The sequence below is a fragment of the Rhinolophus sinicus genome, chromosome 17 (assembly GCF_057876585.1).
Source record: "Rhinolophus sinicus isolate RSI-liver-muscle chromosome 17, RSI-T2T, whole genome shotgun sequence".
In the NCBI taxonomy this organism is placed as follows: domain Eukaryota; kingdom Metazoa; phylum Chordata; class Mammalia; order Chiroptera; family Rhinolophidae; genus Rhinolophus; species Rhinolophus sinicus.
In genome coordinates this window covers 122,602,649-122,626,512 of record NC_142517.1, presented here as the reverse complement: position 1 = coordinate 122,626,512, position 23,864 = coordinate 122,602,649, and the positions used below count along the sequence as shown (strand labels likewise).

General features: G+C 41.0%; 1 protein-coding gene across 2 annotated transcripts in view; it reads left to right on the top strand.

Moving 5' to 3' along the window:
- The window catches only part of CFAP221 (cilia and flagella associated protein 221), a 104,693-nt gene that overhangs the window by 13,892 nt on the left and 66,937 nt on the right, over nt 1-23,864 (top strand). For both annotated transcript variants that reach the window (XM_074335277.2, XM_074335274.2), the window contains exon 7: nt 16,468-16,571. In XM_074335277.2, coding sequence (XP_074191378.2) covers nt 16,468-16,571 — 104 coding nt within the window. The remainder of the gene's footprint in view (nt 1-16,467; nt 16,572-23,864) is intronic.

The window sequence follows — 23,864 nt, the reverse complement described above, 5'->3', positions numbered from 1 at the left end:
TCTCAGTTGCCTGGCCCCTCTCCTGCCTTCCCCTCACCTCCCAATGATTCAGCAACGAAGTTGTTAATACCTAGCAATTTGGGTGGGGGAGGCACCTGCAGGATGGGGTTCCAGCCTCATATTCTTTCTAATTGAGTACCGCCTGCGAAGTCCCAATTGGTTGATATTTTGAATGTCACCCACGGTAAAAAGAATAGCCAAAGGTTCTGATTCTGAAGGTCTTAGAGTCTAATGGGGAAAGAGGCATATTATCAATTAATTACACCATTTGCTAAGTTCTGTAATAGAGGCACACACAGGGTCCTGCGTACGCCCAGAAGAGGGAGCACAGAACTGACTGTAGAGCTGGGGAAAGTCCTCATTCCTATGGGGGTGACATCTGGTTACCTAAGAGGGCACCATGGGGGTGGGGTGTGAGGATGACATTCCAGGCAGGGAAATAGCATGTACAAAGGCATGGCGGCAACAGAAAACATGGGCTACACTTGTAGGTGCTGGATTTTAATCCAGCCAGTAAACTGGCAAATACTAGATGTCCCTTGACATAGGCCCGGACAGTGAGCAAAGACTGTGGACTTCAGCATGCTATGGGGGTCAAAGCAAGTTCAAGTACTTGCAGGCAGCACTGCCCAAGGAGGCGGGTACAAGCTGCTACAGTTAGAGAGAGGGGCAACTGAACCCTGTTGTAGTAAGGGGGATCAATGAATGTGAGTTTTAGGACCCTTTCTTTTTAGTACCATGTTGTCCTTGAGTGAAACCCCCAAATTTAGATCTGGAACAATTGCCTTGGTTCAGCTGATGTGTGACCCTCTTCTCCCACCCTCCCACCTTCCCATGAGCTTCTGACTCACCCTCCCTTTGTACTTTTTTTTTTTAAAACAACTCCTTAAGAATTACAAATAATATATACAAAATAATTTATAATAATCTGTACAAATTAAAGAATAACAAAATAATATAATGAACAATTGTTTTAAGGCATAACACATTTCCAGTAACTTTGCAACCACTATACTGAATTGTGTGATAATCATTTCTTTGATTTATTTTAATAGTTTTAACACAGACGTATGTACCCCTAAATAACACATTGTTTAGTTTTGCCAGTATTTGATCTTTACATAAATGAAATCATACTATATGTAAGTTCTTTTGTAACTTGCTTTTTTCATTTAATATTATATTTTTGTGTTCAGTTGTGTTAATGCATATAGTATATAGTTCATGGCTATAGTATCTACTGTGTATGGATATACCACAATTTTTTTATCTGCTCTACTGCTAATGGACCTATGGGTTGTTTTCACTGTTTTCTTTTGCTATGCCCAACATTGCTGTTGTATATCCTTGTACATGGCCTGGGGCACATGTTTTAGAGTTTCTCCTTGGTACACACCTAGAAGTGGAATTACAGGTTGAGCACAAGTTCAATGTTACTGTGTAATGTCAAATTGTTTTCCAAAATGGTTTTACCCATTCACATACCCACCTGCAGTACATGAAAATTTGTTTTCCTACATCACTGCCAACAATGGGTACTATCAGATTTTTGCATTTTGGGTGAAATATAGTCTTGGCTCCTTGTTCTTCTATTATGTTTATTTTCCCCAAAACATTCTGCCAAAATTCTATCCCAGTGCTTCCTCCCTCCCCCTCATCAACCCTTCCTGTCTTCACCTAGTCCTCAGTATTAAGTGGTCTGTTCAGGGGCCCCAAGATTCACCTAACAAAGGTGCATCTCTCCTGGTCAGACTTACTCACTCTATGCATTTTGAGGCCAAACATAGCTATTTGCTTTAAATGGGTGAATACAGCAATTTTGATGAAAACCAAAGTGGCAGGAAACAGCTAACTTCCTAGTCCTTTCCTTCGTTCCCTTCCTTCCTTCCTTCCTTCCTTCCTTCCTTCCTTCCTTCCTTCCTTCTTTCCTTCCTTCCTTTTCTTTATATTTTCCTTTCCCGCCACAAATTACTTTTTGTTTGGACCATAAACCAGGCTTATGAGAACACGTTTTAATAAACTGGCAAAAATGATATGCCTTATAATGCAGGAATCAGTCTTGGTTCTTAAACCACAAATCTACCAACTTTCCTAGAGGCTTTTCCGGAGCTATTTTGTACATAATGCCCTTCATTTGTAATCAGAATGAACATTTCAGCTAAACAGTTTATTACACTGAGTTATTGTGTATAATTATGTTGTATTTAAAAAAATATTTCAAAAGATAAGCATGCTACTTTCTTCCTACAAACATTCTGGCAGCTGGCAGTGCCTTCCCAAGACTTTATGCACTTTACTTAATGGGTTTTTACCAGCTTTTAACTACCCAAACCACCTTCGGCTACATTCAATCCAAAACGTTTGGTAGCAGAACTCACAAGGGTGAGTATGTGAATGGCTTTTCACACAACATGTTCTCTAGTAATCCTAGGCCGCCTTGGGAATTGAAGGTGTCATTTGAGTAGATTGTTTATTTGGCATTTATTCATTCAACACATCTTTATTGAATGCCTACTATGTGTCAGGCACTCTGTTGGATACTGAGGATGCAGAGATTAAGACCTGATATCACGATTACATGGACAATTGAAATGTCTAATCCAGTGTATTCTGAGGAAGGACACCGAAGCCAGTGTGAGGGGTCAGAGGCAGGCGGGAGGGGAAGCTCAGAGAGGCCTTGCTAGAGGAGAACGTGTCTGAACTGGGTTTTGAAGGATAAGTAGGAGTCAGCCAGCAGAAGAAGGGAGCAGAGTATGAAAGAACAGGGGTCTTTCAGGTAATGCAGTAGCTTGGGCAGTCAGAGACGTGAAATGGCACAGCTGCTTGGGCCGGTCTGGGGCATCTGTGTGACTGGATGTGGGTTACAAGAACTGAGGCAGGGGGAGTAAGGAGAGGGCTTAGCAAGACAGGCTTTGCTGGGAAATGCAGATTTTACCCTGAAGCCACCAGTGAAAGGCTTAAACAGAGAAATGACACAGCGCTGTCTACCTTTTAGAAACCTCAATCTGGTGCCCCATGCAGACAGGCGGAGGTGGTGTGGCCAGGACCGCTGTGGTGAGCCAGGCATGAGACAGCGGAGCATCTGGAACACTTCAAAAATGGGCAATGATTGCAAACATTTAAATGTGGCAGTAGGGTCTTAGGTCAGGTTCCTTAGAAGCAGAAACAAGCATGCATTGTGCATGATTTATTAAGGCGTAACCCTTAAAGAGGGAAGGGTAAAGGTGGAGTGCCTGGTCCCCCAACCAAGGGCAGTTATCTGGAGAAGGTCAAGGTGAGTCATCAGTCACACCGCTCCCAGAGCTGGGCGACGGGTGCACCAGTGGGTGCAGGAGAATGCCACCAGTGTCCACTACAAATGTATGACAAGCAAGCTGGTCCTTGACTTACACATCTACTTGTCAGCACTCCATCTGGCTTCATCTGGCTCTGGAATTGTACTTTCATGGAATGATGGTATGGATTCCATGAGCAATTGAACTGATAGGAGCTGTCGCCTGGCAGAGGCAATAATCTAGTGGATTGTGCCCTGATTGGGCAGTGCAGGATTGAGGCACTCCAGCAGAACCATCACCAGATGCCCTCCCTCCCCACGACAGGGAAGGGGGTCGGGGCAGCCTCAGGACTTTCCTCAGTGGTAGCAAGAGGCGGCTGGTGGGAGTGGGCCTGCCCACATGAGAGCAGGAATAAGAGTTCATTGCAGAAAACAATGGAAAAGACAGCAAAGCCTACTAGAAGTCACTCTGCTTTTGAATAGCGCCATGTACCAACAATTCTAAATCTGATTAGTGACAAAATACTCCTCCCTGCAAGCCACTGCTCAGAAGCATAAGAAATGATCACCTCGTTTGTGATCTCTAGTCTCCCTGTGGTCTCCAAGTTTGCCGCCCTTGTGTTTGTTTCTATCAGTATTGCCTTACCTGTGCGGCCCACTGGGCCCTCTCCCTCAGTGCTGAACTGCAGTCTAGCTCCTGCTCTTTCTCTGCCTCATATGCACCTGACCCCCATATGCACATGAATACCTCCTTCGGGGGCTGCTTGTGAGATCAGGCTGTGGGACCAGAAAGAGATTCACCTCTGAACGCTGTCTCTCGGAGCTTGTCCAGCTACATGGCAGCCTCTGAGCCCAACCTCACTGGGTTCTCCTACCTGCCCCACCCCACCCAGAGGGCAGCTCCAGCCAGCACCTCCTGTAGCTCTGCCATCTCCTGTCACTGTGTCTTCAGTACCTGGGATGCCTGGCTGCTTGCAGTTCTGCCTCTGGCTCATTTTACTCTCCTGAGTCCCTCAACCTCAGTCTTGCCTTTTGTACCTCCTTACAGCAAGCCCAGGATGGCTTTCTAAGGAATGTTTAGATTGTTGGAAGAGAGTGAAGAAGTAGTCCACCAATCTTCAAATCTTGTCTGTTGAAGACTACTTTTTAATCGTCAACTTATCATTGTTTCACCATTCATTCATTCATTCATTCATCCATCCATCCATTCTGATTTTGGCCTGTTGGCTCCCAATTTGTAGTTTCTGATTTAAATTCTGTTGATCTGCTCGGTTTGGTCTACATGGATGTGGCCCACACAGTTTGTTTTTTTTAAAAACATTTGAATTAGCTGCCAATGTTTGAAAATCAAAAGATTTCTCATAAAAATTTAGATTTCCACTTTTTCTGAAAAGAAAAAAAAGGGAAGCTCCAGCAGTACTGGGCTCACATTCCTGGATGAGCCACTCCATTCATCTGGGATGGAATAGAAGCACCTCTTTAGAAGGCAGTGCCTTGCCCAACTCACCTCAGTCCATATCAGCTCACACTCAGCCCTCTTCACTCATTTTTGTTACCTTCCTGGCCCATAAGGTCTTTCAGTAAAGAAACTGAAAAGAAGACCAGGAAATACAGTGTTGTGTTTAACAGCATAAACCCCTAAGGCTCTGGAGCCATTCTGCCTAGATTCCAATGCAGGCTCTACTTCATGCTGGCTGTGTTACTCTGAAAAATGATAGCCTCTCTGTGCCTCTCAGAAGCCTCATCTATAAAATACAGTTCATAAGAGTACCTACCTCATAGAATTATTCTGAGGATTAAATGAGTTAAAATAGAATATATTAATAGCAATAATAGTTAAAAGTTTTTAATACTTAGTAGTAAGAATAGTGCTTAGTATATAGTTAGTGATTTGTATTAGCTATCACCGTCATCACCACCACCACCACCACCACCACCACCACCACCACCATCACCAAAGAGATTTTTACCTCAGGAATGAACAAACGAGACCCAGCCAATTTGGCTTACATATTAACAAAGGTAGACAACATATGGAGAAATTGCCATAAGAGGCTTGGTGTGGGAAGCTGGTGGCTAAGTTGAAGGTGGGCTTCCAACACTGAGTGACTGGGCTGATGGCAAAGGGGGGATGTGTGAGGTCCCCAAAACAGCCTGTCAGAAACTGCACAAGCTGGAGGGAGTGGCCCAATGGCAGTTCCACAGAGGGACAGAGCAGGGAGTGAGATGGGGGATGGCTGCAGGTCTAGGATGGAGAACTTCTTTCTCCTGGCATTTATACTTCTAAAAAGTTTTATTGAGATATAATTCACATATAAAATGTACTAATTTAAAATGTACAGTTCAATGGTTTTTTAGTATATGCAACAATCAATTTTAGAACATTTTCATCACTGCACACCCACTCTTCATTTCCCCTCCAAATTTCCTAGCCTCAGGCAAATTTTAATTTACGTTCTATCTCTATAAATTTATCTATTCTGACAATTCATTATGTCGTCTTCTGCGACTGATTGGGCTGTTACTACTTTTCCGCTATTTTGAATAAAGCTGTTATAAACATTTATGTATTTGTTTTTATGTGCATATATGTTTTCATTTCTGTTGGGTATATACCTAGGAGTGGAATTGCTGGGTTATGTGGTAACTGTTTCACATTTCGAGGAACTGCGAATTTGCTTTCTAAGGTGGCTGCACCATTTTTTATTCTTACCAGCCGTGTATGAAAGTTCCAGTGGCACTTAGATTTTTAAATGACAGAGTAAAGCCACCATTTCCACAGCTAACACAAAAAAATACTGTACATTATGGAGAAGGACAAAGGTCATGAGAGACCATAAATTCAGCAGAAGTAGATTCAGAAGGATATATTTTCTCTTTGCATATAGAATTGATTTAGACAACGGCTAAAAGTTGTAGGATTTGCATTTAATACCACTAAGTTTGCTTTCTTACTTGAGGTTGCATCTGGGGAGAAGCAACCATGGTCTGGGTAGAGTTTCTCCAAGGAATGGATAGCACCTCAGTACATTTTCCACAAGGTCATGAAGTAGACTTGTATACATTCATCAACTGCATTTTCGTTGGCTGGATTTGATGCTGGTAAATTTTACTGACTTAGATAAAATTCCACGTGGACATTTGCCAACTACCTATAAACAACCGTGGTGGCTTAAGAGCTGGTAAAATATATTTGACAGCCTCTGTAAATAACAAAAAGTTGCATTCCAGGTTCTGTCCAACATCTCTAAATCAAACACGGTGGGGCGCAGAGGACTCTCAGCTCCTTTTCCCGTCTGTAGGTTGAAACTGTGCTTTATAACTAGGTAAACCTAACCATCACGCCTGGTTAAAATCTTGTAATCATATCTTAGAGAGTACTGTAGATAAAATACAATCTTACCCTTCCTATATACACAAGTAGATGAGAATACGTTTATGTTAGGTATTTAAATTTTATATTTTCCCATTGCCATGGTTCTAGAAAGATTCATGTGAATTCATCATGTTCTGCAGTTTCTCAAGCAGTGTCTACCTGGCACCATATAACTGGTTGAAATCTGGAGCAAATCCAGTCAGTTGACCAGTTGATCTCTCCATATGGCATCACCTTATCCCCCCTGTACCAGGCTGTCTCCACTGACCAGCTGGTCAGTGTGCTATAGACAAAGCTGTCATGAACGTCACCCGGGTCCTCTCCCGGATGCCCTTCCACTTCCCCTGTTTCCACTATGGGCCTGGTGCCATGGGCAGGGCAGCCATGTTGCTCTCCTAGCAAGTGGAACCATGCGTGCATCTCAGGGCTACAATGCTCCCTAGACCACGGTCCACATTAACGACTCTAACAGAAAAGGTCCCGGCTACTCCATTCCAAGGCCAGGATATTTTAATCTCTGGGACTTTAACATCATTAATTTCAGAATTTACCAAAGGATACTTTCCTTTAGCAGAGAACCTCATGGCTTTTTTATAAAGTGTGGGAATACCCAGGGTCAGAATGGTATGTCCGAATGATACCAAATTCCCTCACTGCCCCTGGAGTTCAAAGCCTCTGGGCCTCGGGAGAATGTGCATTCTTAAACTAGCCCTGAGAAGGGAATGTGGATGGTGACAGTTGGCCCCATCATAAGCAACCAGGTCCTGTCTTGCATTGTGCCACTGAAGAGCTGTATGTGAGGGGCCTGAGAACCAGCTGTAACTGGCTTAGAATGAGGGTGTCAGGATGAGACTATAAAGATGATTTCCAGAAGGAGTTTTTGAATCCACGTTTTTCAGCTTGTCAAGGGAAACATGCTTCTTCTTTGTACTAGCGTCTCATTTTGTGTCCCAAACTCAAAGTTGATTCTAAGGAGCAGCAGCATTTTATGAAAACATTCCGACAAGGATGATGAGCTTGTCCACACACTTGTTTATTCCTTCAGCCCCTGCTTGGGTATATCCAGCAGTAGGGAACGTATGTTTTAAAATTGCTTCAAAATTGATATTTAGGTAAAACGTCACTGTCACTTAACAATTGCCTGAATTTTTTCTGCATGAAAAATTTCCCCATATTTTGTAGTTAAAATGTCTTTGATTTAATATCTCTTTGCTAACCTAGTTAGTATTGGTCTAGTTACTCATCTTGACCCTGTCTCTTGTTATAAATTTTAGAAGGAAAAGAAAATCATCCGGCTCCTAAACCACAGGGATCTGTATTAATAGTACGAAAAAGGCATACATGCCTCCCCTTTCATTTAGCAGAAGTGCTTGCCAACTTGAGACAGTCAACAAAGGGAACTTTCAGTGAAAGACCTAAGTTAGTTTTGCTTTCTTTTGAAAATTTTTCCTCCCAAAATGTTGAATTCTAGACTTTTGCCTTTTGAGAAAGCAGTGAAAGCCTGAAACACCTAAAATCGCGAAAGCCAATAGTGACCTTATTAAAGCCTAGCTTGAAAATTATAGTACTCTGCTCTTCTCCCTTAAATTTTGTGCAAATTTGATTTGGAAAATTGCTCAGTTGGTTTGCGTGGGGCTAAGGGATGGAGCAGCACACATTTATGGTCAGTCAGTATCCAGAGAAAATGAAAGTGTGTACCAGGGGCAGCAGTTAAAGGTGTAGTACTTTTCTTGTTTCAGGTCTTCTGGTCCTTGCACAAATTCTTGGAATGATTCATTAAATTCAACAGCGTATATATTTTGTGGCTACTATGAAAACTAAGTATTATGGACTAAGCAGTAAGAAACTAAAATATTATAATAAGTAGGTATGGATTAATTCTCAGTTCTAATATTTAATATAATATAAGGAGTTTCAGTGTTTACCCAAAGCACATGCCTAGAAGAAGCGAAGGCAAAAATTGTGGATGATTTTCAGTCCTGAAGAAACACCCCTAAACGGAAAGTGTTTTCTGGGCACTCCTCCTCCTGCTTGGTTTATACAGCTGTCAAATGTCACACCAAACACTCTACAAGCAGCCGCATATGGTCACTGCTGCTGCTGCTCTGATGCCCGCATCACAGGTTTTTGATACCAACACACACACACACACACACACACACACACACACACACACACACACTTTTAATATGGTTTCTAGAATGTGATTATCTAATGCTTGTCAAAATATTTAGAGTACAGTAACTAGCAACCAGTGAACTGAATTGTGCTTCTTAAATAGTTGCTTTCTCTTACACGTACCCCAAATTTCTCACTAAAAACTCTTGTATACTACAATTTCAAACCCAGAAGTATTTGAATTTAAGTTGCTTTCCTTTAAAAATGTATTTCTTATTCCACTGCCCAGTGGTCTTTTTGTTCTAATCATTGCTGATGGGTAAGCCACGAGGACGGCCAAGCTGGCAGCTGGTGTCCTGCTGGCTGTTTCAGGCCAAACATCATTATAGGTCATTTAGCTGCAAGGAAGTGTCATTTGAATGCAGCCAGCATGTGGCTTCTTCTACCCTCTGTTTTGAAAGAGGAAAACTCTACTGCCTGTTTTAGTGTATCCTCTTTATTTTCTCCCAATAAATACTATGTTTTTCTCCATAAAAAGGAAATCAGTCTGCAGGAGACTTTTCATCTCCCTCCCCATCATAGTGTAGCTGCCTCCTTCCCCTTTAAATGAGACTTTCTTTCAGATGCCAGATCCTCCTGTTCTCTGGTTTTCAGCCACAGGCTCTGCTCTAACTCAAGTGAGCCACCCCTGAGTGTCATTCTTTACCCCACATTATCTGCAACTCTGTCCAGTTGTAAGGTCCTATTTTCTATCAAACATATTATTTATATTAATATTTTAAGTGAAGTTCATTTTAAAGCCTTTTCATACTGTATGATTGCACTTATATGAGCCACCTAGAGTCAGATTCAGAGACAGAAAGTAGAAGGGCGGTTGCCAGGGCCTGGAGAGAGGGGGAATGGACAGCTACTTGTTTAATGGGACAGAGTTTCAGTTTTACAAGATGAAAAATGCCCTGTAGATAGATGGTGGTGATGGTTGCACAACAATGTGAATATACTTAATGACACTGAACTGTACATTTTAAAATGGTTAAAATGGTAGACTTGGTTATGTATATTTTACCACAGTTTCTCTAAAAGGTGTTTTTGAAATATGAATAGGGTGTATATTCTCTGTGCAGATGACAGATAGCATCACCTGGTCATTTCCTACTTTTTCTGAATTCAGTTCCTTTCCAGCCCCCAGAGAAATGCCTTATCTTCTTTTACCAACCACACATTTAGTTCCTCTTGTTCCTTACTGTGACCTCATTTAGTTCCGCTTGTGCTTACTGTGTTTCCCCGAAAATAAGACCTAGCCAGACAATCAGCTCTAATGCATCTTTTGGAGCAAAAAGTAATATAAGACCCGGTCTTATTTTACTATCATATAAGACCGGGTATAATATAATATAATATAATATAATATAATATAATATAATATAATATAATATAATAATATAACACTGGGTATAATGCAATACAATACAATACAATACAATACAATACAATACAATACAATACAATACAATATCGGGTCTTATTTTACTATAAGACCAGGTATAATATAATATAATATAATATAATATAATATAATATAATATAATATAATACTGGGTCTTATATTAACTTTTGCTCCAAAAGATGCATTAGAGCTGATTGTCTGGCAAGGTCTTATTTTCGGGGAAACAGGGTAGTGTTTTCACCAGAATTCCACTTTTCCTGAACTACTAGGGCATAGGTGAGAGTCAGGAGTAAGAGTGGTTTTACCAATAGGGAGGACTAAGTACGGTTGGGGAAAGAATTGAACCAAGGGCAAGAAAAGAGTCAAGGTCAAGGCCAGCAAGAGAAAAATATCAAACCTCCCTGACTCTTTGTTGGTCTCTGCCTCTATACTGGTTTAAGCTTACTCTAAAATGAGGGTGGTGTTTAATTCTCTAGGGGTACAAAATAATCGAACGCCTATTACGTGAACATTTCTTTATGTAAATTTGTGTTTGTCTTTATTTGACTATATCGTTAAGGATCATGAGTCCACTATGCTTTTGGTTTGAGGCCCAATCCCAGTGAAATTAATTGTGTCTTTGAAAATAAGATAAGCAGCATATGAAAGTTCATAAAAACATAAATTATCTTAGTTAAAAGGGCAGACTTTGACATTTGAAACATAATTTACCCCCCAGCTCTTTCTATCTTTTCAAATTGTTGCCCATTGGTTTGGGTGTTGGGCAACTAATCATTATGTCTGGCTTCTATCTGTTTTCGTTGGTCACATTCTGAATATAGCATTTACATGTAAAGTTTAAATGACAATGACTGACCTGTCCCCAGATTTCCTCCTTTCTCTCTGTGTGCATGCCAGTACTTCAGGGGAGGTTGGTAACATTTGAGAAAAGTTCTTGGGATTTTGTAGACCTTTCATGATGAAAAAGAAATACCTTCTAAAAAGCTCAACAAATAAAACAGAGGGATTAGTTTCAAAAAGAATGTCAATAGAGACGAGGGCTGCAATGCAAACAACGAGATATCATTAACTATTCCTTATTATCAGACACGTAGGAGAGCTAATATAGTATAGAAGTTAAGAGCTCAGGTTCTGGAAACCTGGCTCTAATTCCCACCTGTGTGACCTTGGACCTCCCTGTAGGTCAGTTTATTTATCCATAAAATGGGCATAGTAATAGCACTTACCTCCTAGGGTTGTTGAGAGGGTTAATTGCAATACAAGCACAGTGACTGGTACATATTAAGGGCTAGAACAACAACAAAAGACTTTAAAACTGCCAAATTGGGATTGCAACCAGAAATGGGGTAAGGTAATCATTCACTAAAGAAGAAATGAGGTGAGAAGAAAGAGAGAATGCAGTTGTTGTTTTTTTTGTTGTTTTTTTATTGCTGTGTAACAGATCACCCTAGAAATAGTGGCTTAATATGACAACAACCATTTGTGCTCATGGTCCTACCATTTGAGCATGGCTGCATGCAGAAGTCCCAGCTCCACTCCATGTAGAGTCAGCTGGGGCTACTCACCTGGGGCTGAAAGATCCACTTCCAAGGTGGTCCACTCACGTGCTGGCTATTAGCTGGGCACTTCACTGGGCTGAGCCTGGGAACCTCGGTTCTCTCCATGTAGACCTCTCCACAGGCTTCCTAAAACATGGTGACTAGCTTCCAGAGGGGGCATCCCAAGAGGAGTGGGAAATAACAGCTTCTCAGGTTTGGCCTTAGGAAATGCCAAGGCGTCATTTCCACTGTCTTCTAGTAGTTAACTAGTCAGAGAACCCAGATGCCAGGGAAGGAGACACAGATTCACCTCTCCATGGAAGGAGTGTCCAAGAGTTTATAGATGGCTTTAAAAACTGTCGCAATGTGTAGTCCCAAAGCATGACCAGACTCCGTTTTTTTCATGAGTCTTGTGCACATTTGGAAGGGAAAGAATGCCACACAGATATGTCACTGCAGTCCACATCTTTTGATCTATAACTGATCTCTCCATCAATGAGCTGTTGTCAAAAAAACCCTACTACATTGACATGTTATAATCTATGTGATAGTTTAAATTCTCCACACATCTCAGTGGGGAGGCTTCCCTTTACTTTGTTGGTGTTTCTCTCAAATTTTACAGAACCATAATAGCTAATGATTAATTTATTGTGCTGAGTCCAGCATTTTATAAAAAGGTAGCATTTGTAAAGCTCACTGTCAGCTAACCTTCATTCTCCAAATAGGAGTCAAATCCAATTTACAATAAGACGTCGTGCATATTTCGCTCTCTAAACAATGGTATTTTTGAATTAGGGAAGAGATTTGATTTTTCTTGTCCACAGTAAGTTCACAAGATCATGCATTCTCTCAAAAACCCTTGATTACTCCTTTGACAAACACAATGTTAAATTTTAGGGTAAGTGAGAAAATAACATCAGCGTAAGGTAAAAACAAATGTTATAAAGTTAACCGGGAACTAATGTGATGTCTAGTCTCCTATTAGTATTTATTCAGAGAAGGGACAAGAAAAAAATTTGAATTTATATTAAATTATTTTGTAATGCTTACTGTAAGGCAAATTTATACTTTCTTACAGGTACACAATTTGTACATGATCATAATATAAGTCTAGTATTTTAAAGATTTGGGTTGGGTTTATTCAAAATAGGCAATAATTCTTTTAAAGTACTTGATATATTTTTAGACATAGCCTTCGTATAATTGATGAAATGTTTAATCAATAAAGCAACAGGGATAAAAATTGTGGATACCTCCCAAAGTACTAACTTCTATCTGCTTTAGGATTTTAATTGGTGCTTCCCATAAGTTATAGAAGAACTCTAATTCAGGCTCCTATTTGCTTCTGAGGAGTAACAGACATAACATATAGATATTCATATTTCTTCATTGTAGATCAGTCTTCATGTTATTTACCAATGGGATTTAGACTAGAATTTTTAATTCTCTCCAGAATCTAATGGTATTCTGTTTCTTCAGGAATGAAAAACATCTAAGGAAACTAAACTTTGTATTTGCCAAAATTCCTTTTGACCCAAATTCATCTAGACTATCCTTGATTTATGATTATGGTACCAACTCACACTAATTTGGCACCTGTAATATTGAACAGCAGCAATGAAAGCAAATTCAGGGATTCCACTGAAATTTGTATTACTCGCTCTGCTGTGTCTCCTGCTGAGTGACGGTACTTGGAATTTGTGCTCTTAGGAATTGTTTGCTTTTCCAGACTGGTTAATAAGTCAAGAACTTGACTTGACTTCGTGGAATTATCATTAAACAAATACCCTGACACTTTTTCTATGGGTATTATTAGAGCTCTGAAATTGGTTAAAATATGGGCATATATGAAAAGCCCCCTCCTCCCAGTTTTTTGGGGGCTTTTTTGTTTTACTTCTGGAAAATGCAGACATGCAGCTTTTAGCGGAAGATGCCCGAGCAGCAGACTTTACCTAGCTGGGGCGGCTCTGAGAAGACCCCTGCGGTTACTGACCGGAGAGCCACCCAGCTCATGTGGCTGTGTGAGTCACTGGTCTCAACTTTAGAGACCACATCTGGTCAGTTTAACACTTCATATTGACTGTTTCCCAAGGCTGCTTACATCTTGAATGGTACATGGAACTGGTAATGTTCGTTTAGCGACCCAGTGCTGTAGAGTAATTGATGCTCAGTGGGACCCAAGTATCTGTCAGGTTGAATTGCCTTGAAAATGTAATGACCTTTATGTACCCTGTGTTTCAGAATTAGGAAGCATCTCAGAGAGTTAAGATAGACCGTTGCTTCTAGTAGAGCCTGAGTTAGGACAGGATTTATGAGTTTGGCATAAAACCTATGGAGTGTTCATCTCACTGTTGGCTGAAGAGGCTACTTCATCTGATGACCCTTATCTAGAACTTATATCAATGGACCTAATTGACAAAATTAATATCTAGAATTTACAAATTAATAAGATAACAGCATAACCCATTACAAAAATGGGCAAAGGATATGCACAGGCAGTTTATAAAAGGGGAAACACAAATTGATACATATGAATAGAGAAGCTCAACCGGAAAGAAATGAAAATGAAAATAAAATGAGATACCATTTCATCCCCCCAGGCTGGAAGAAGTTAAAATGTTTGAAAATCCTGTGTTGTGAACAACGGGAAGTCTCATATGTGCTAGTGAAGCATAAATTGGTAAAAGGGCTTTGGAGAGCATTTAGACCATATCTAGTAGAGTTGGTATTTTTACTTTACTACTAACCAGAAATTCCATTTCTCAGTTATACCTAGAGTAGCCCTGATACAAACACATAAGGAGTCACACAAAGTTGTCATTGCCACATTGCAATAGTGAAAAAGTGTAAAAAAACAACCTAAATGCCCTACAGTATGGGAGTAGATAAAGTGTGAGGCAGGAATCCTCATCACTAGTTAAAATGAATGACTAAGAACTTCATGAATCATCATGGTTAAATATAGTGTTCAGCAAAATTAGCAAGTTTTAGAACAATATTGTTGAAAACAAATAATACAATATTATACATTTTGTGGGTACATAGATATGGCGTGATATTATAAAAATGCATGGGAATGGTAGTGGATACAAGGTGGGGGTCACCTAGGGAGGAAGGACGGAGTAGAGGAGAGGGGAGGGGTGTACAGGGAGTGTCAACTGTTCTGCAAAGTTTCTTTAAAACTAAAACATTGATTTACCCAAAGTAAAATATTTGATAAAGCTTAGTAGTGGATAAAGGGATCTTTATTTTACTTCTGTATATTTTTGTTTATATTTGGAAAATTTCAGAAATTTTTAAAAGGTAATGAATTTAAAGCCAAATAAAAGTGCTCTTGGCATAATTTTAAAAACCATATTTGAGCTATACAGTATCTCCCAAATTGCTACTGAAAAAGAGTGATTTCACTTTGCAAATATTTGTTGAATGTTTAGTCTGTGCGGGACTCTGGGATCTTGCTGAGGTTACTCTGGAGAAGCAAGCAGACTCAGCTCTGCCTTCATAGGACTTAGAGTCTCTCAGGTAGACTGGCACTGGGCAGGTGAGGAAGCAGGGCATGATGGGTAAAGTCCCCAGTCAGCCTAGGTCTGGGTGGGCACCACTCAGGAGGCAGGGTAGGAGCCGGCCTGGCAGCTCTGCTCCAACTGATCACAATCACATTCTCCCCGGAGTGTGAACTGGGAAATGTGAGGGGGGAGAGCAGGTGGCTGGGAGGTCCTCATCTGAAAGGCGAAGAGGAAAGGACCAGCTACTGGGCAGGAAGACGTGATGGGCCTGAGGGCACAGGAGTTATGAGGTGGAGACGCAAAGACAGGCACGGAGGGCGTGGCTGAGTCACTTGAAGAAGAAGCTCAAGCGATGCTGCGAAAGGCACCCAAATAACCTGCTCCAGCTCTGCGTAGGATGCCAGTGACAGCTGGAAAGCTCTGCTGCTCCAGGTCTCACTCATCCTACAAACTTTTGCTTACCTGGGAATGGCCTGATTGAAGGAGAAGACATGAGGAGACGTTCAGGGCTCTCTGAGAAATGCGGCAACTCCTGTAGTGCTGTAAGCAACAGGCTTACCCAGAAGTTGACCTTATCTTGGGTAGGAGAGCATTTCTGAATACACAAACACTTCGGGGGTGCCCTACTGGCTGTTAACTTCTAATAAATAGAGTATCTAGCATGTTTCAATCAAACACAACCCAAAATGTGGTTTCTTCAACATGGCCTAGTTCTAAGCTCTGTAAAGGCTAGGGCTTCCCGGTTTCTGTAAGACCTGCTTATTCAGCGGTCCTCAGGTTCCCTAGGGCCTCGTATGTGACAGAGATGCCTTTCCCCTGTGACTGTGAGTACCCAATAGGATAAACCTGCAGTACTTCAGAGGCAGCAGGACAGAAGTGTCTGGGGTGTGGATACTCGGGATAGTCAACCACTGTTAAATCCTGGTCCTGCCACTAACTAACCATGTGACCTTGGGCAGGACACGTATTCTCTCTTGTGCCTCAGTTTCCTCTTCTGTAAGTGGGAAGATCATAGTATCACCTCATAGGATTAGAATAGTTACTACCTGGGAAATGTGTAGAAGAGTTGGCACCCAGGAATTATCGTATTGGTGTTGACTGTCATTGTTGTGGTTGTTTATTACATAACTTGAGTTTCTGTTCTTTGATACCAAAAGAGCTACTTAGAGAGAAAAATGATATTTTCCATTTTTCTTTTTCTTTTGCAGCAAAAAATATGTTATTCCTTTGCAGTGCAGCTGCCCTGTAGACTTTGAATTTCATATTACTTTGATTCAGTCTCATCAAGCCTTTGCTATTGAGCCAACATCAGGTAAAGAGAATAAAGATTTCAAGTTTCCAATTTCCTTAGAGGTCTTAGATCAAAGAGGATTTGGAGACTAGTTCTCAAGTTACAAAAGAGAATAAATCACATTTGAATATGTTATTTTCAAATATGTAACAGTAATAGATTTTACATATCTGACATAATCTAAATTGGAATTGCACACTTGTGGATAAGGACACTTAGGGTCATTTGTGTTGTGTAGATTTTTATTATAGTGTCCAGGTAAGTTTCTGCTAATGTCAAAAGTTGAAATAAGTTAATCCATTCTAATTCTAATTTTGGCTCTTGGTACCTTCTTGGTTTTGTATAAACCTTTTAATTCAATTTCAAATAAAATGTGAATATTATTTCTTCCCATGCTTTCAGAACCTTAGCTGAAGTGTCTAATGAATTATCTCATGTATGGTATAGACAGTCTGTCTTTGCATGCCCCAAAAGAAATAGTTCCATAGCCTCAGGACTTTTGAAAGTGAAATCTCCATTTGAAGTAATTTCTGCTCCCCAGTTTCTGTCCTTTGATGTTTAGGTTTGGGATTTAAATATCTGTCTACAGTGGTCTGCTGTGAACACTAAAATTATGTTTTTAGATATCTGGGTAGTTATCCATTTGTTTCCTCATGTTTAATCATTGAAAGTGTGTATTTTGTCCAACAAATGAGGGTTCAAAGCAGAAACTTTGAATTACTTCTAAATTATGAAATGTAGAGAATCAGGGGCCATTCTAAGATTTTTGAAATATACTGTGGTTACTATTTATATTGCAAAAATCAGGACTTGATTCTATTTCCAGAGAGAAGAACTTTATTGTTTTTAGGCTTTAAAAGGAAGAGAAAGTAAGTTACCAAAATTATACTAAACAAGATAATATTTCTTCTCCTAAGTATAGTTGATATTCTCATAATAGGCCTTTTGGTAGAATTATAATACTGGCACTTAGTGACAATTATGTACTAGGCACTATTCTATTTGAAGCTCTCTTGAATAGCATTTACATTCGCTCTTGTGACCATAAATGCCAGTTAGTTTCTATTTAAATGGAACTAGTGTTTCACCTCCATTGTTTGCTCCATTTTTTAATTTCAGTTCTTTTTCTGGTGTCTAAATTGTGTCATCTAGTGGCTTGTTAACCATAGGTTCCTGGGAACTGCATACCTAGAGTGCTTGTGTATTTGAGAATGTCTCTCTGCTGCCTGTAGTCTTGAAGGACAATTTGACTAGGTATAAAAGTCTTGGTTCACAACTTTGTTCACCTCAGAATTTTGTAGAAATTGCTTGATTGTCCTTTTTGAATTTGCTAGGAATTCTGAGGGTGGTCTGAATCTTTCCCCATTTAAGTGAATTCTGGATGACCTTAGAATTCTTTTTTTTTTTTTTTTCCAGTCTTGAGGTTAAGTAATTTATTAGGACATATATTGGTGGTGTTCTGTATTATTTTTTCACCTGGAACATGGCATGTCCTTTCAATCTGGAGAAAAATGACTTTCATTATTTTAGAAAATTTTTCAACTATTGAAACTGAATATTTTAATCTTCTATTTGCTGTGTTCTCTTCCTCAGGAGTATTAACTATGTGTGTATGTTGGTTATCTTTTTTCCTCAGTATCTGTTATCTTCTTTAAAATAATTTCATGGTGCATGGATTCCTCCTTTCTATCTGTCATGTTTCTGTGTTTTCAGTGTGTGTGTGTGAGTGTGTGTGTGGTGGTGGTGGTGGTGATGGTGGTGTTCCTTCTGATGCAGTTTCTAGCTCAGTGACCGTTCCTTTTTTTTTTTTTTTTTTTTTTTTCATTTGTTTCCTGAGCTCCACCAACTCTCTCTTCGTCTCCTTCTAGTGTGTTCTAATATTGCTTCCTTGAAATCTGGCAATACTTCCTGTGACAAGGTCATGATGTTTGTAATTTGTTTAAGACTGTGGTGACTCACAGTGTTCTGAGGGCACCCTCCTATGATGTGTGTTCTGCACCTGATTTTGTTTATACTCCTTTCCTCCTTCAAAATGCATTAATTTTTAAATTTGCAGTTTTCATGCATAGTACCTGTCTTGGTTTTACTCAGTATTTTACTCAACTTTGAATAGGGCCTACTACCAGCAGAAGAATAATGTAGGAGAAGGGCTGATGATAATGATAAGAATAATAATAACCAATGTTTACATGGTGCTTATTATGTGCCACACACCACTCTGAATGTATAATTCATTTAATACTCCCAACAACTCTTATGAGTAGATCCTATTAGTGTGTCCACTTTACAGATGAGGAATCTGAGGCATGGAGTGTTTAGGTTAGTTGCCCAAGGGCAGAGCTGGGATTGGAACTCAGCAAAACTGGCATCACACTCTGTGAGCTCAAGCATGCTGGGGGAATATCTCCCATGACAGTCCTGTGCTCACGAGGGCTGGGTGAGTCATAGGAGAGTCACTTCGTCATCTGTTCTGTGTGCTACCATTCTGGGGTCACTGGCTCCCTTCTATCTCACCATGTCAACTCTAGTCACCTTCTGAAGTAGGCCCTGGGTCTAAGATAAGAGAAATGGCATGGCACCATAGTTGCTTCATCAGCTCCCCTCCCTGCTATTCTATGATGTTGAGGTTGGGTCCCTTCTGTCATGATCTCCACTTCTCCAGGGCCCAGCCACACTCCCACATTTTGTCACTTTAATCAGAGTAGTTGGATATGTTTTTCACGTCTGTGACTCTTACTTTAGGGGAAATCTATTATGCTCCTGGCTCTCAGCATGCTCCATGCCTCAGTTTATAGTATTTGGTAGGCATGCTGCTTATCTGTGCTTTGTGGTTATAGTCATTTCTCTTGTTCAATAGGAGAGTTTTCCTTTCTTTCATTTGATATGTGTTTTATTTTCTTGTTTTTTGGAAGCTAGTCAAGTTAAAAAGCTTTATTTCATCATCTTTCACCAGAATTACTGCTGGGTTCATTTCTGCAAGGTTTGCATCTTCTCCTGGGGTCCCATATTATTTATCTATGCATTCATTGTAGAACTAAATACTTGGCACCTGCTGTACATCAGGAACTGTGATAGGTACTGAGGTGCCACAGGGAACAAGACAGATACACCCCCCATTCTGATGGGGCTGACATTCTAGTTGGGGGAGAGAGACAAGCACACAAAGAAGGCCATTGCCCAGAGTAGAAACGATTTTGAAGGAAAACAGAACATGGTGATGTGAACAGATGATGGCTTTAGACTGAGTGGTCAGACCTGATGGATAAAGAGGTGCCAGACCTGGTTAGAGCTGGGGAAGAGGATTTCAAGCAGAGGAAGCTATCAGTGCAAAGGCTGTAAGGTTGGAACAGCCTTGGCATGGTCATGTTTGAGGGAAATATGGAAAACCAGCATTTCTGGAGGGTGTGAACAAGGGGAGGAGATTGTGAGACCAAGTTGGAGAGGCCGATGGGGACTTGAGTAGGGTAGGAGTCAGGGATTGGCTCTGAGCCAGGTGCAAGTCCATTGGAGGTTTCTAAGCAAGGAAGTGACATGACCTCATTTATGTTTTAAAAGGTCTCTTAGGCTCCTGAGGGGAGGGTGGATTAGAGTAACAGAAGGGAGAAGCAGACAACCAACCCCATTTGGAAGGAAGCTGAGGTTGGCCTGGATGGGTGCTGGCCATGCAGATGGTGATAGTGGATGGTGGAGTGGACAGGCCTTGCTGAAGGGTTGGCCAGGCTGGTGGGATCAGGAGGTGGCTCTTGGTTTTTGTTTGAGCAATGGGTGGCTGCAAGCGCTATGTGCTACACTTCAGGCAGCACCTTGAGCCCAGCAATGAGCATTCCTGTACGATCACTCTGCCTTCCGAGGAGCTGTGTTTGTGGTGCTGGGCACAGCACTCAGTACTGTAGGCATGCAATACATGTGTGCTACGGTCTTTGCTCCCAGCCACCAAGTTATAGGGCTTGTTATTGACAGTGAACTGCTGACCTGGCCTAGTTTTTCCCAGCATCCTTCTACTCAGACTACTTCTCCTCAACTTTCCATTGGTATACGTAGGGCCCCCAGGCTGTTCTCATCCTGCTCTAATGTCTGCATTTTGAGTATTCGATGGACAGGGAGGAAAAGAAAAATTCCAAAAGACTTCATTTTACTACTTATTTCTAGTTCCAATCACAAAAGCTTACTGGAGGGAGAAGGGAATTAAAGATTAAAATAAGGACTGGGGACTATTAACTGTATCTGCACCATGTCTGTCTTCATCAGCTGTCGCTAAGCAAGGGTTGGTTCTTCCCAGGAAATTCAGAAATGAACTGGTCACCAAAAACCTCAGGGCTCCTATTTTCACCCTTTCACAGAAAGTCTTCTGTCCTAAATTTTAAAGTAGGCCTTTCCAGAGGCAGCCCAGTCCTTGCCTTCTGACCTATAGATTTGCCTGACTTTACCACTTTTATGGAGCCAAAGGAAAGATGTAGTGCTTTGGGCAGCACATCCCAGTGGCGTGGCATTGTGAGGCAATTGCTGCTTCCTTTATAAAAATTCAAATGGGTCAAGTGTAAGTTTTTCCAAGAATTACTTTCTCTCCCTGACATTCTAATGATAATTTCATACACAATAAATTACAACTTGTTTTATTTGGCACAAACGTTGGGAAGGACACATGCTATGTGCCAAGCATTATCCCAAACCATGTACATTATTTTCTCTTCATCCCATTTTACAGATGAGAAAACTGAGCCTCGGGTAAAGTAACCAAGCCAAATAACAGAATCCGTGGGAGGCCAGACAAGGATGTGAGTCAGGGTCTGTGTGGTCTCTGGAACCTTTCCTTGTCCACACACCCTGGGCAGCAGTGGTGGCCTGCAATTGTCCCAGTGGGTTGGCGTTGATTTTTGTGGAGCTACCCCAAAGCTGGTACTAGTGGCAGCCATCCTTGGTTCAATGCATGGCCTCTCCCCAGGCGTCTCCAGGTCCAGCACAGGGAGCAACCAACTGTGTATTGCTTGTCTACCTATCAGGTAGTTCCTGGCTGACCACAGGCAGTGGCTGACCGGGGCCTGCATCAGAGCCCCTCCCCAAAAGCCCCAGAACCAACATACTTGGAAGTTGGCTTCAGACCACAGCAGAGCACCACCCAATTAGCCCCACAAGTGGCATACCCAAAGGGCAGTCTCAGCGGGCACTGGAGCCCACTGGAGCAAAGCCCACTCTGCAGGGCAAGTCCCCCACACAGTAGCCCATAAGCTGCAGATATGGCCAAACCCCACAGCTAGTCAGTCTAAGGGTCAATACCACCCACTTATATGCCAGTAGCAATCAAGGCTCAACTACAACAGGAGAGCACACACAACCCACACAGGGGACACTCCTGGAGCACCCGGCACAGGTGACCAGGGAGACTGCCACTGGGCCCCACAGGAAACCTACCACATAAGGAGACCCAGCAAGACTGGGAGACATAGCAGCCCCACCTAATACATAGAAACAAACAGAGAGAGGCAACCAAAATGAGGAAACCAAGAAATATGGCCCAAATGAAAGAACAGAAGACTTTGGAAAAAGAACTAAATGAAATGAGGCAAGCAACTTACCAGATACAGAGTTCAAAACAATGGTTATAAGGATGCTCAAGGAGCTTAGAGAAAGAATAGAAGAACTCAGTGAGAACTTCCACAAAGGGACAGTAAGCATAAAAAAGGATATAGAAACCATAAAAAAGAACCAATCAGAAATGAAGAATACAATAACTGAAATGAATAATGCACTAAAAGGAATCACCAGACTAGATGAAGCAAAATATCAAATCAGTGATTTGGAAGACAAAGTAGCAGAAAACACCCAATCAGAACAGCAAAAAGAAAAAAGAAGAAAAAAAAAGAGCAATAATTATGTACCTATCAATAATCACTTTAAATGTAAATGGATTAAATGCTCCAATCAAAAGACATAGGGTAGGGGCCGGCCCGGTGGCTCAGGCAGTTAGAGCTCCATGCTCTTGACTCCGAAGGCTGCAGGTTCTATTCCCACATGGGCCAGTGGGCTCTCAACCACAAGGTTGCCAGTTCAATTCCTCGAGTCCCGCAAGGGATGGTAGGCTCCGCCCCCTGCAACTAAGATTGAACATGGCACCTTGAGCTGAGCTGCCACTGAGCTCCCAGATGGCTCAGTTGGTTGGAGTGCGTCCTCTCAACCATAAGGTTGCTGGTTCGACTCCCGCAAGGGATGGTGGGCTGTGCCCCCTGCAACTAGCAAGGGCAACTGGACCTGGAGCTAAGCTGCGCCCTCCACAACTAAGATTGAAAGGACAACAACTTGACTTGGAAAAAAGTCCTGGAAGTACACACTGTTCCCCAATAAAATCCTGTTCCTCTTCCCCAATAAAATCTTAAAAAAAAAAAAAAAAGACATAGGGTAGCTGAATGGATAAGAAAACAAGACCCATACATAAACTGTGTACAAGAGACCCACTTCAGATCAAAAGATACACACAGACTGAAAGTAAAGGGATGGAAAAAGATATTTCATGAAAATGGAAATGAAAAAAATCTGGAGTAGCAATATTTATATCAGATAAAATAGACTTTAAAACAACAGCTATAATAAGACACAAGAGGAACATTACATAATGATAAAGGGATCAATCTAACAAGAGAATAAAACCCCTGTAAACATTTATGCATCCAACTTAAGAGTACCTAAATATATAAAGTAAATATTGACTGACATAAGGGGAGAGAGTGACAGTAATACAGTCATAGTAGGGGACTTTAACACCCCATTGACACCAATGGACAGATTTTCCTGACAGAAAATCAACAAGGAAACAGTGGCCTTACATGACACACTAGAACAGATGGATTTAATTGACATTTTTAGAACATTTTACCCCAGAGCAACAGAATATACATTCTTTTGAAGTGCACATGGAACATTTTCCAAGATAGACCATGTGTTAGGTCACAACACAACTCTCAATAAATTTACTACTATATCAAGTGTCTTCTCTGGCCACACTGGTATGAAACAAGAAATCAATTACAAGAAAAACCTGATAAACACGCAAACACATGGAGGCTAAATAACATGTTACTAAACAATGAATGGATTAACAATGAGATCAGGGAAGAAATAAAAAAATACCTGAGACAAATGAAAATGAAAACACAACGACCCCAAATCTATGGGACACAGTGAAAGCAGTCCTAAGAGGGAAATTCATAGCAACAAAGGCCTATCTCAAGAAACAAGAAAAATATCAAATAAACAATCTAACCTTAACTTAAAGAAACTAGAAAAAGAACATCAAACAAAGTGCAAAGTTAGTAGAAGGAA